The 12,998-nt window shown below is 38.6% G+C and overlaps 1 protein-coding gene across 1 annotated transcript in view; it reads left to right on the top strand.

Annotated features, from left to right (window-relative positions):
* Positions 1 to 1,034: 1,034 nt before the first annotated feature.
* The window catches only part of LOC129268299 (histone-lysine N-methyltransferase SETDB1-A-like), a 43,568-nt gene continuing 31,604 nt past the window's right edge, over positions 1,035 to 12,998 (top strand). The window contains exons 1-11 of the mRNA XM_064104654.1: positions 1,035 to 1,176; positions 1,944 to 2,046; positions 3,073 to 3,383; positions 3,573 to 4,437; positions 5,827 to 5,929; positions 7,194 to 7,308; positions 7,894 to 7,981; positions 8,649 to 8,722; positions 10,101 to 10,233; positions 11,969 to 12,098; positions 12,769 to 12,877. Coding sequence (XP_063960724.1) covers positions 1,080 to 1,176; positions 1,944 to 2,046; positions 3,073 to 3,383; positions 3,573 to 4,437; positions 5,827 to 5,929; positions 7,194 to 7,308; positions 7,894 to 7,981; positions 8,649 to 8,722; positions 10,101 to 10,233; positions 11,969 to 12,098; positions 12,769 to 12,877 — 2,128 coding nt within the window. The 5' untranslated portion in view covers positions 1,035 to 1,079. The remainder of the gene's footprint in view (positions 1,177 to 1,943; positions 2,047 to 3,072; positions 3,384 to 3,572; positions 4,438 to 5,826; positions 5,930 to 7,193; positions 7,309 to 7,893; positions 7,982 to 8,648; positions 8,723 to 10,100; positions 10,234 to 11,968; positions 12,099 to 12,768; positions 12,878 to 12,998) is intronic.

The raw sequence follows: 12,998 nt of genomic DNA, 5'->3' as shown, positions 1-12,998 counted from the left end.
TATTTAGATCTATCAATTATTTTACAGTGTGATAATAGCTGGGATGAGTTGGGTGAAGCTTATAAAGCAACCACTTTGGTGTTTGCAAATTATTTAGTCCCCTAAAACCCAGGATTACAGAGAGGAGAAGGGGGACGGGGAGGAGTAGGAGAAAAGAAAATCATCGAGTTCAGGTGGATGAGTGGTTTTGAAGAAGGGGAGGATCGAAGTAGAAATTCTGCTTAATCTTTACATTTTTGCCCAGTGGCACTAAGTTCTCATCACTTGCTGTCTATCTGCAATCACCCAGTCTGGTTATACAACACCCCTCCCCCCAAAAAAAGAGATAAATTGTTACTAACAAATACTTGATTCCGTTTGATTTATGATCTGTTTTTCATTGTAAGAATTGTTGAGCTTATATTTTGTGAGGGTTTATTTCCAATGCGTCTAATGCCATTTCGTCCAATTGCCAACTCGTCTACTATCACTTGGTCTACCATCAGTACGTCCATTCACCACCTGGTCTACTTTCATTTAGTCTAATGCCATTCCGTCTAATTACCAGTTGGTCCAATAATCATTTAGTCCATATACCATTTGGTCTAATTAAACTAAAGAACAAATTGTGCAAAATGAATGAAAAGAAAATGGGTATTAGACCAACTGGTTATTAGACGAAATGGTAATAGACGAACTGGTGATTAGACGAAGTGATAATTGGACCAAATGGTTGTTAGACGAAATGTTGATGGATGGAATGGCATTAGACTAAATGAAGGTAGACCATGTGTTGAGTGGACGAGTTGGCAGAGGACGAATTGGCAATTTATCTTTTGTGAGGCCCTCTAATATTGGTGGAATGTAAAAAATGTAGCCCACAAACTTTCTTTTTTAAATAGAAAAAATAGGTGAAACTTTAATTTAGTTTTGCCCCCAGAAGGCAATCTGTCACATTTTTGGTTATTCTTAACCCCCCCCCCCCTCCTCCCTCCGACCACATCTGCATTGGATGAGTGAGTCAAATATGATCATGTCTATATATTGTCTATCTCTAGGCTTTACTGGTGTGACTAGAAAGCTAAACTGAGAGGCTCACGATGGCAGAGATTGCTGAGGCATTCATGTTGAAGGTGACGGCTGGATTAGATGAGCAACTTGTCGAGCTTGACAAGAAAATTACAAGGTTTAATACTGGTAAATGCCTTCCTTTATCACGTACTCCATCTATGTATTCCAGGGGCCCGTTGCAGAAAGAGTTGCAATCAAACGCAACTCTAAAAATCATGCGCAACTTGATTTTCATCCAATCAACAGTGCGTATTTTGGACTTGCGATTGATATTTTTACTTGCGTTTAAACGCAACTCTTTCTGCAACGGACCCCTGAACCCCTACTAGGGTATTTCAAAGTAATAAATGTTGACCAATAAAGCAATAAAAAGTTTAAAAACTCAAAAAGCTCTCTACGGTAATGGAGTAGTGGATGTCCCCCCTCACAGCCCCCACTTGGTCGCGCCGCCCACTGAACCCCTTGCAGTTTTACTCATTTACTTTCCCTCCTTTACTTTAAACCTCGCTCACAGGACTAGATATTGATACCATTTACATTTTGTCTTGAAATATACATGTATACCAATTTGCATAACTTGATTAGAGCAATATTTATTTATTAGAGCAATATAATTTGTAAAATATTGACTACTTTTTTATTTAGGCAATAGCAAAAACCATTACTCTTCAATGATTTTGAGATATAGGCCTACTATCTCTTGACCTTCTTTCTCAGGGTAAAATAGTACACATATATTCTCAAGATCTATTTGGCGCAATAGTTTTACTATTGCCCCAATGAGCAGTCAATAGGTCTATCTGTATATTCTGTATAAATTCCAGAAAAGCTCAAATAATGTTAATGACATTTTTTTTATATGACTCTCTTGAAATATATCTTTTTGTACACAGATGTCACACCCCAGAATGAGAAGCTCCTGAATGATATCGGGACCATTCACCACCGATGTGAAGAGCTCCATGACGAACTACAGGGTCTACTCAATAAGCAAGGGTGAGTGGTCATTGTATTAAGACCCTGTCACATCGTTCTCTGCAAGCCCAACTCACCCATAACAAAGCATGTTCACAAATTTTGTGTGTCCAAATCAGACTTGCGGGCAACTGCATGGGGCTACTTTTCACAACTTACTGTCTAAATCTGCAACATTGGATATTAAACCTATTTCGGGCCAACTGGGCTATTTCGGACCAACATATACTGGGGGGGGGGGGGGGGGTCAATTTGACCCCCCCCTCAGATCTTGTTGATTGCGCGATCGCCGTGAAAATTTGCACGCACATAGAGCCGGATGTAAACTCCAAGACTGTATACAAGAAATTGCCAAAAAATAATTAATTTCCTATGTATTTTATTGTTTTTTTAATTCTTATGCATTTCTTTGTTTTTTTCAACATTTGTTTTTATTGTTTTTTTTTGATGAATTTTGTTGGGGACCCTTTTGGGATTCTGAATAACATAAAGTAAATCCATCTAAAACAACAAAAGTAAAAATATTTATACATTTATAAATTTTGGTTGAAAAACGCAATTTGTATTGACTTTGTATACGGAATCATGTTTTTGAGCAATTTTGGGACTGACATGCGCCCACAAAATATTACGTAATTTCAAGCCCCAAGCCCCGTGATTTTTTCCCCTTATTGGAAATTATATGAAACAAGATAATTAAAGTGTTGTTCGGTCAACCATGGCCCCGTCTTACATAGAGTTACAATTGATCCAATCAATCGTAATTCTATGGAAATCCATCAGTGTCATAATTTTGTCTACAGGAAATTTGCACGATGTCCTTCGTAAACAAAGAGAAGCACAGTGAATTTTCATGAAAACAATGAATGCTTGAATATGCATCATAGTGAGAAAATATTTTGAACAAACATGCATGATAGATGTTGACATTGCTGGCCATTCATAGTTGTGATTGATCGGATCAATCGCAATTCTTTGTAAGACAGGGCCCATATCAAGCTTATGCTCATGCTTCATGTACCCCTTTATATCGGCTTGTTTCTACAGAGAACAGGAGAAAGCTGCGAAGGAGAGACAAGATGAATATGACAAGAACCACCTCTTCAAGTCGCCCATCTCACCAAACAACCCTAAGACGATCCATGAACTCTATGAAGAGATGGACCTCCTCGACATCGATTCTGATGAAGACGATGACCACGACAGTGGCAACGAGATGGGCGATGGCGACAATGATGATGTGCATTCTGAAGATGAGATCATCTTCATTGGAAAAACTGACCTACCTCCGACGAGCCAGAAACGATCAGCTAACGAGGCACGGTTGACGCCACCCAACCCTTCAAATCGACCAGTCGGTAATGAAAATGCTGTTCAACTTTCCTCCTGGAATGAACACATTAATTATAGATCTGAAATTTATTTTAACTCCCATTATTCTCATGCAGGTGTATTGTATACTTACTTGGTATGTTGCTCTCTGATAATTGAAGGTTGCAATCATTCTTTTGAAGCTTTTAATAAATGGCTTTCTGCATTTCTCATAGGACCCATGGAAAAGGAGACTGTAGGAAAGACAGCAACACCGCCACGTACTTCACCACAGAAAGCCCCACCCGTCTCCAAACTCACCACAGTACCACCTCAATCGTCATCATCATCAATACCAAGTACTCGGGAGTCCCCGAAGGCAGCTAGTGTGTCCCCTGCCACCTTAGCATCGACAGCATCCTCCACGACAGCACCTGTCATGACCCAGACGGTAACGGTTGAAAGTGCAGGAAGCACTCCTGGGAGAACCACTGTTGCCAAGGTTCAACAAGACGGGAACACAAGCACTATAGTCATACCGGCCTCCATGCTTCCTCGGCCGAAGAACTTGCCAAACGCGCAACAGCCCAACGCGCCGTTGCGTTTCCTCATGCTGACCACCGCCAAGAATGCAGCGGGTCAGGAGGTAAAGAGCGTAAAGACTTTGCTCTTGCAGAATCCTCAAGGAGTACCCCTCAATGGCCAAGTCGTCTTGAAGATCCAGGATGGACAGCAGAATCAGCTGGTGCAGCCATCATCGCAAGTCCTTCAGGTTTTACCACATGGGAAGGCTCAAGGTACCCCTTCTGCTCCTGCAGGAAAACGTCCTCCAGGATCTGCAGAACCTTCCAAGACTTCTTCCGAGGTTGTGGAGATCGTTGACGATGACGATGACATCGTGATGGTGAGTAGCACTCCAGCAACCTCTGCTGCCAAGAAGAATACTCCCGTCAAAGCTATGGCGAGAGCACCGTCGGCCATTCCTGGACAAGATGGAAGTCCTGGAAAGGTTCGTCAAGGAGTTCAACTGATCCATGGGGCTGACTATGATGCTCATCTGATGGAAGGAGAAGAAATGATGTTTGGAGATGATGAAGCAACGTAAGTATTGATTGAAACTTATGGTGCCCATTTAATAAAGAGTTACAACCATGTTAACTTTGCCATCATGGCACAACCGTGGAAACCTTGATTGTGGTAAGCTGCTGCTGTTGAGCCCTGTTATCATAGCTGCCATAATGGCAAAGTTACAACAGTTCTAAGTCCTTTATGAAACCGGCCCCTCCGCATACTGCAATGCCATGTTTTCATATCAATATCCTTGCAGGGCCCCAGGTATAACAACAGTGATGGGGTTACTTTGTTGAAATTGAATTGAATAAATAAATAATGCATAAATATATGTTTACAGTGAAACCTATAGAAAGACCACGTATGGGGGGGGGGGGAGCTGTGTAGTTGAGCAGATGGTCTTTATGCACAGGTTCGTTTTATACATGTTTCAGTGGGGAAAAATACTCAAAAGAAAAACATAGATTGTGGTCTATTTAGACGGGTGGTCACTCTTTACAGGTGGTCATTATAGCAGGTTTGACTTTGTACAGTACACAGTACTGCTCAACCTGTCTATAATGACCACCCAAGAGAGACACAAGATACACTGTATGACCTCGATAGACAGGTGACTGCTACATGACATGTATATTCCGGGTAATATAATGTAACCTGTCTCTTTGTGAATCGGTTTTAGTGGTCACTGTAGGCAAGTGGCTGCTATATAGAAATGGGAATGTCCACAAGGCCAAGTGTTATTGGTATGATCATCTACCCTGCTGTAGTTTTCATTTTGAAATTTAACCTATATGCCTTGATATTTTGCCTATTTGTATTTCCTGTTTAATGTCATTACGTATTTTGTTTTATATTCTGGGATGCATACTTCATACATGGATGGGTTTTTCTAAACCTTGTTTGGCAACCCTAGACGTGTAAATATATTTGTCTGAATAAATTCAAATCAAAATCAAATCAAATAAAAAACCAAGTATATGCAACATGTTTTCTGCTAAACGTAATCGTCAGTATAAGTATTTTTATTTCTATTTCCTTTATACTTCATATTTCCTTTCTCTTAACCGCTTAGAGGCAATTTGCGGTATATAAAAGTATTATTATATGTGGAGCGTTGTGGCCCAGTGGATTAGTCTTCTGACTTTGTTACAGAGGGTCGCGGGTTCGAATCCCAGCCATGGCGTAATTTCCTTCAGCAAGAAATTTATCCACACTGTGCTGCACTCAACCCAGGTGAGGTGAATGGGTACCAGGTAGAAAGAAATTCCTTGAATGCTTTGAGCACCTAGGCAGCCTAGCTAAAGCGGGGGTAATAATAATAGCAGGGCCCGCCGGGAGAACAGTTTTCAGAACTGAAGTGGCTTCCCTGGGTATATATACCTATGTTATTATTACCGGTATTAATATAATATTATGCAGGTTGCCAGGGCTTGTTGAAGGGAAGAAGGTATTGGCCAAAGGGGAAGAGAGTTTCTGGTATCAAGGCATTCTCATTGGACCTCCTATACATCATAAAGGAATGGTAAGATTCTCTATTTATTATGCTTTTTCTTGTACTCATAGGCCCGTATTCTGATATCCCTATTTTGTTTAACCCTATCTAGGCGGGGGGGGGGGGGGGGCCTCCGAGGCCCCCCCTCAACGAGTCGCGCGATATTTTTGACCGCGCTGCTCACTGACTTTTTACTTTCAACTCTTGCGCAACTTTTGAGACCAATTTTGCGTCACCCGGGTACGCGGTTCCGAAATTACGCAACGTTATGTAAGTGCATTTCAGACCAAAAATTGCTCAAAAACACATGATTTCGTGTACAAAGTCAACGTAAATTGTGTTTTCAACCAAAAATCATAAATGTATGATTATTTTTAGTTTTGCTGGTCTAAATGTATATATTTTATGCTGTTTATGATCTTAGAAGAGTCCCCAATGAAAAAACAAAGGGTAAAAAAAACAAAGAAATACATAAGAAATTGCAAAAAACAATATAATACATAAGAAATTGATCTGATATCACAATTTTTTTCATTTTAACTTGCTAAGAACACTACAAAGAGTTTCTATGCCAAAAATTAGAACATTTGGAGCTTTATTTATGGAGTTGGAGGAAAAAGTATGATTTCGCATACTAATTATGCATAAATTAGCATAATTACTTAATAACAATTCGCATGAAATAAATTACTATACAATTTTGTAGATTATATCCCAGAAAATCTGCGTGCTAATTTTCGGCGAGATTGCGCGTTCGACGGCCAAGATCTCAAGGGGGGGCCTGGGAGGCCCCCCCCCCCGGCCATATGAACTCCCAAAATACCCCGGCCTAGATAGGGTTAACTTAGACCACAGTCCAACTCTTGGCTAAAAATATGGGAAGCAAAACACTTCAAAAACCTGGGAAGTTTGTTTTCTGAGAATGAGAAAAATTAAAAGTAAAAATTCATAATTTATTGTTCGAAATGAATCTAAAATACATGTAGCTATTCTCTGAAAATTCATTTTGCCCAATTGATTGTGGGCCCGGCATCTACTGTGCAGCGCCAGATCGATGTTGCACTATCACCCAAATTGTTGAATGCCGAACAGGGTGGCAGCAACTGCCATCTTTTAACATCTGTTTTGGTGTGACCCGGCCGGGGCTTGAACTCCCGACCTCGCGGTAGTGAGACGGACACTCTACCAACTGAGCCAACACACTGGAATGCTGGGAAAAAAAGCTTTATTATTATTAGTATTATTATTATAATAATTGATATTCGTGATGTTCTTTTTCGTTTGATGTCTTCAGAAAAAGTATAAAGTGAAATTTGAGCACGGACGCAAACGGCTGTTGTCCAGCAAGTTTTTGGCTGTCATCACATCTTCCAAACCAGCAGACCTTGCTGTGGGTATAAGGGTAGTTGGTAAGTCTTGATCTTTCGAGTAATCTTGGGTTTATCAATCTGAGGTTGTGGGCTTGTCGTGGTTACTGAGGCCTGACAACTACTCCCTTTGTGCAGGAGTTACCAACAATCTTTGACCATGTTGATGGTATTTTTTTTAAATGTTGTAATAACTTTGAAAGTTGATAGATCTAGTTCATGAACCTTGGACACAAGGGTAATGAAGTATCACTAATCGTCTTATATGTACACAAGTTTCAGGTCACATGATTAAGGTTATAGTTCGTGTAGGGTCAATGAACTTATCAACACTGAAGTCTTAACCAGTTTTAAGTTTTTAAATGTTATCATAGCTGTGACTTCGAAAGTAGATGGATCTATTGCATTTAACTTGGACATTGGGGTAATCAAGTACCACTGATCATGTTTCAGGTCACATGATCTTGGTCAAAGGTCATGTAGGGTCAGTGGACTAAGTATTTTATTATCATTTAAATGGTGTTTTTTGTGAATGATTATTCTATAGTCATTTTCAAAGTCAGCACTGCTGCTGTATTGAAACGCATAATGCAGGCGATACTAAGAGAGAGTTTCCACTTGTTTCAGCTTCTTATTTAGTGGAGGAGGGTGCCAAGACAAAAGGAATGTATGCTGGAATTATAGCGGAGGTCCCGATGAAGACAAATAGAGGAAGGTTTGTTTATTTTAATCCATGTAGAGTTGGAAATTTTGATTAGTAATGGGCTATATTAATCAGCTTTTACTCTTCAAATTAGTAGCAAGGAATGTTTGTTGGTATCATAACATACTGAGTTTCTAATGTTGATAAATAGAGGAAGATTTTTTATATTTTAATCCATATTGAGTGTTTATAATTAAAGGTCTATAATGATAAATCAGTTTCAATCCTTAAATTGGTAGCAAGGAATGTTTGTTGTTATCATAACAGATTGAGGTTCAAATGTTCATGAGGAAGATTTGTTATATTTCAATCCATATAGAGAGTGAAAATTAAAGGTCTAGATTAGGAAATCATCTTTCAATTCGTAAATTAGCAGTAAGGAATTTTTTGTGATGATAACATACTCAGGTTCTAACGTTGACAAACAGAGGAAGGTTTGTTTCATTCCATTTCCCTAGATAAATGTATCTGAAAGAACAAAATTAAATCAGCATTCTATCTTCCATTTGGCAGCAATAATAAAGCAGTTTTCAAAACTAACAATCACATTAACGCTAACAGTGGCTGAGCAAGTATTGTGGGGTTGGGAAAGACAAGTCTTTTAATGAGTTCTGGGTTCAGAAAGTGTAGTTCGAAAAGCATGTAAGATTTGAATTTCTACGTTTTGTTGTTGTTGCAGATATTTGGTGTTTTTTGATGACGGGTATGCTCAGTATCTTTCATGCGATAAGATCCATATTGTCTACCATTCAAGTAAGTACACTGGGTGTAAAGGGGAAAATCACAGTGACAAAAAGTTTAATAATGTAAAAATAGCAGAAATGAGGATAAAAGATATTGGTGAAGGTTTGAGGAAATCCATGAAATTTAAAAAATCATTAGAAATAGAATCTTAGATCGCTCTGCGCAACCTTGCGGGTGAGTTGCGTGTGATTGCCCGCAACTCACCTGCAGCAAAGTTTTGAGCTTGTACAAAAGTTTTCTGCGGGCAACTGCGTGTGAGATACATGTACATGCGAGATACTATCCATGCGGGCAACCTACAGGTTGCAAAAATAGTGACTTGCAAGCCACACGAAAGGCTTGTATGGAACGATGTGACGGCCTTTAGAATTGTTCCAAAGGTTCCTCGTGCATGCATAATTCTTACAATTGCCCTAGATAATTTGTCTACTATCGAATTGAATCAAATCAAATAAAATGGTTAGGGCCCTGTCTTACAAGAGTTACGTTTGATCCGATCAACCTCAACTATTGAAATCCAATATTTTCATAATTTTTTCTCAACAAAAATTTGCACAATGTCCTTTGTAAACAAAGAGAAGCACACTGAATTTTCAAGAAAACGATGAATGCATGAATTCATGTAAATCACATCTAGATAGTCTTTTGAACAAACGTGCAATTTAGATGTTGACATTGCTGGCTTTCCATAGTTGTGGTTGATTGGATCAATGGCAACTATTTGTAAAGACGGGGCCCTGATTTCATATTTTCATGCCTACAAGCATGGCAATTATTTTGTTGGTTTTGCCAGAATCTGATCTCGTCACATTGATAGCCATGTCCACCTCATCAAGAAGTAGACATAATAGGGTGTGTTCAATGTCGATTTTCAAATTTAAGCAGCAACATGAATCATGATTGAAAACAAAACACAGAACAAAAACACAAATAGCAGTAAAGCTGATGATTTGTCCATCGTCTTTTTTAAATTTCCCGCTTTTTTAGGCGCAGCTTCATTGCTAAGTTTGCTTGTGTAGGCTTCCACTGCAAGAGAAAGTTTAAAGATGTTTCAAATCTCAATCTTGTTCAATGTTGCACTTGCAGTGCTGAAGGTCGTAAAATCTGAGTTGATGGTGTTTAAACTTTCCTCCTAATCGTGATCTGAAATACGTTTACTTTAACGACCAGGAATGGGGAACATTGAACGCACTCTTTGCTTCTCTTCTATGGCGTTTTGCAATCACGTCTTCAATCATGATTCATGTTGCTCTTTGAATTTGCAAGTCGACTTTCAACACACAACCTTAGAATACAATCTTGTATCCTTTGAATGGTCTCTATAGATAGGTTTCAATGTTCTTTCTATATTCATATGCATGCACTTGCTTTCATAATTATCTGTTAGGTGCGTGTGTCTGGGCGGATGTAGATATTTTCTCACGGAATTTCATCCGTGAGTACCTTGATAAATACCCAGACAGGGCTATGGTCAACCTGAAGAAGGATCAGTTAGTCATGACAGAGTGGAATGGCAAATGGTAAGTCGATTATTACTATATAATATTGATTGGCTTTGAGGGAGATACCATGTATTTCCAGAGGTAGTCTCATATTGCCCGAGCGTTAAAGAGGGCAAATGGGTCTTCTGAGGGAAATATAAAGTGGTATCTCTGAAAAATTAAAGCCAGACAATATTATTATTAGCTATAGGCCCACAGCTGTTTGATATGTAATGCAAGGTATTATTTGTAGCAAGTTTTGTCTGTTTGCCTGTTGATACTTCCGAAGTCAGGTTGTTTGTGAACTTGATGAAGTAATCCTGGTGTACATGTAATTGTGATGTAATTGTGATGTTAAGTGTATATAGCACAGGTGCACGTCATTCATGGCGTGCAAATACACTTAACGTGTAGACAAGTCTTGCACTTTTTTATGAAATAAGAATATTGATATTATGGACCGATAATTTATTATACAGTGCGTCCCAGAAAAAACGAAACCGAGATTTAGCAATGATTTATCATAATTTAATCACAAATACAATAGACAAATGACCTACCAATGTAAAGCTTAAAATCTCCTCTTTCATCTGATATTACTTAGATTATTCCTCATTCACGCATGAGTGAGCAAAAACAATTTGAAGAAAGGATACCAAAAACTCATTTGGCGGGGGGTATCTGAATTTTAAAAAGAAAATCACATGCCTAAAAGGTTCAATATCTGCTCTTTAATTTGATACCTTAATCACAAAAAATGGTCAAGAAGTAAAAAAGTTACGTTCCCTCGAAACAATGCTTGTATTTCCATAATTTCATTAAATAAACGTGTTTTCACCGGTTTCCCACAGAAGCTATCGCATGGTTAACAAAAGACTTCATGCATGGCTGATCGTCAACAACACGGAGTGTCGAGTGAGTTTGAACGCTAGCCTGTAAAACCTCTTCATTTTATGAAATTATTGAAATTCAAGCCTTATTTCAAATAACCAGAATTTTCCTATTTCTTGACCATTTTCTGTAATTGAGGTATCAAATTAAAGAGCAGATATTGAACTTTTTAGAAATGGGGTTTTCTTTTTGAAACCCAGATACAGCCCGCCAAATGACTTTTTGGTATCCCCTCTTCAAATTGTTTTTGCTCACTCATGCGTGAATGAGAAATAATCTAAGTAATTTCAGATGAAAGAGGAGATTCTAAGCTTTACAATGGTAGGTCATTTGTCTATTGTATTTGTGACTAAGTTATGATAAATCATCGCTAAATCTCGGTTTCGTTTTTTCTGGGACGCACTGTATAGGCATAATAGGAAAGTGACATTATCTCCTCCTGACCTTGATATATGTATATAAATATATGTATATAAATACCTATTATTATTATTATTATGTGGTGTGAGATATCCCATGATATGTTATGTTCGGAAGAATGCAAGATGCAATTTCAAAGATAATGGGGAAAATCTGAAAATTTGTGTACAAAACAAGTGGAGATTTGTGCACAAAATTAGCCATTTTGAAGCATGTTGGCCAATTTGAGGATCCCCATAGAAAGTACAAGACTTTTAAAACTTCCATAACTCGCTTATTCGATAACCGATCTTGATGAAACAAGTTTTGGATTGTTCCTCGCATTTTACTCTTTCCAGTAAGATTGCTTCTCTTCTTGGGTTTTGGTTTCTTTTTAATCTTTTTTTTCTGTTTGGGTTTCGTTATCAGGTGGAATTTTTGGTTTCTTTTTAATATTTTTTTCCTGTTTGGGTTTCGTTATCAGGTGGAATGCTCGAGTACTAGAGGTTCAAGGAAGTCTTGCTAACATGCTGTTTGCAGCCACCCCATCACGGAGAGCAGAGACTGAATGGATCTACAGAGGATCCACTCGGCTTAAACCCCTTCTTGACTTGGTATGCATTTTAAAGGAGGTGTTTCTGTTTCTGTGTCTGTTGAGGTAACTCCCGTAGGAACTTTCCAAAGTAGCTTCCGCGGCATCAATGCCAAGCTGGTATATAACCAATTCCACTGGAAACACTGTGGCCCGAATTCACAAAGGTGGTTAATAAAACGATCGGTTAAACCCATGGTTTATGCAGATATCCTGAATAAATTACACTTATTTTCGGCGTATATTGAAAATGTCCAATGCTTATGCATGCTTTTGTTGCAGTGCGCCATATTGACGCCTGTTGCCGTGGTTTAGTATGCTTTTTTTATTCATGAGTCCACTGTTTGAAGAGTGGATTCATTAATTCAAAACGGTGGACTCATGAGTAAAATAGCGTAAAACCATGGCAACAGGCTTTCATTTGCATTCAATCAGCATTGGACATTTTTTAATATACGCGGTAAATAAGCGTAATTCAAACAGGAAATCTGCATAAACCATGGATTCAACCATGGGTTATCAAAACCACCTTTGTGATTTCGGGCCTTTACGTCTAAGTGAATCAGTCATAGTCGCTGACCATTATAGAGGGATGTTATATCTTAATGTGATATGTGCTATACAATAAATCTGTACTATAATGATATTCTTATTGTTTTTTCTCTGTTTTGTCTTTGATATCCTTGGCACAGGGTGACAAGAAGAGCGCTGGGATCAACACCGTTCCTACCCCTGAACAATTGAAACACAATCTTCCATACGTAGAGATGACCAAGGTCCATTCAGACCACATCTTGCCAGGTATGGAAAAGAGAGTACATACATGTAGTGTAAAGAACTTTAATTCTGTAAATGCTCCATATCATACTCTTGTAAAATGTCAAATACAGAGTGTGAAGAGCTTTTATCAGGGTTCCTAGCC

This window comes from Lytechinus pictus, chromosome 9 (assembly GCF_037042905.1).
Source record: "Lytechinus pictus isolate F3 Inbred chromosome 9, Lp3.0, whole genome shotgun sequence".
Classification (NCBI taxonomy): domain Eukaryota; kingdom Metazoa; phylum Echinodermata; class Echinoidea; order Temnopleuroida; family Toxopneustidae; genus Lytechinus; species Lytechinus pictus.
This window is presented reverse-complemented; position numbering and strand designations above follow the sequence as displayed.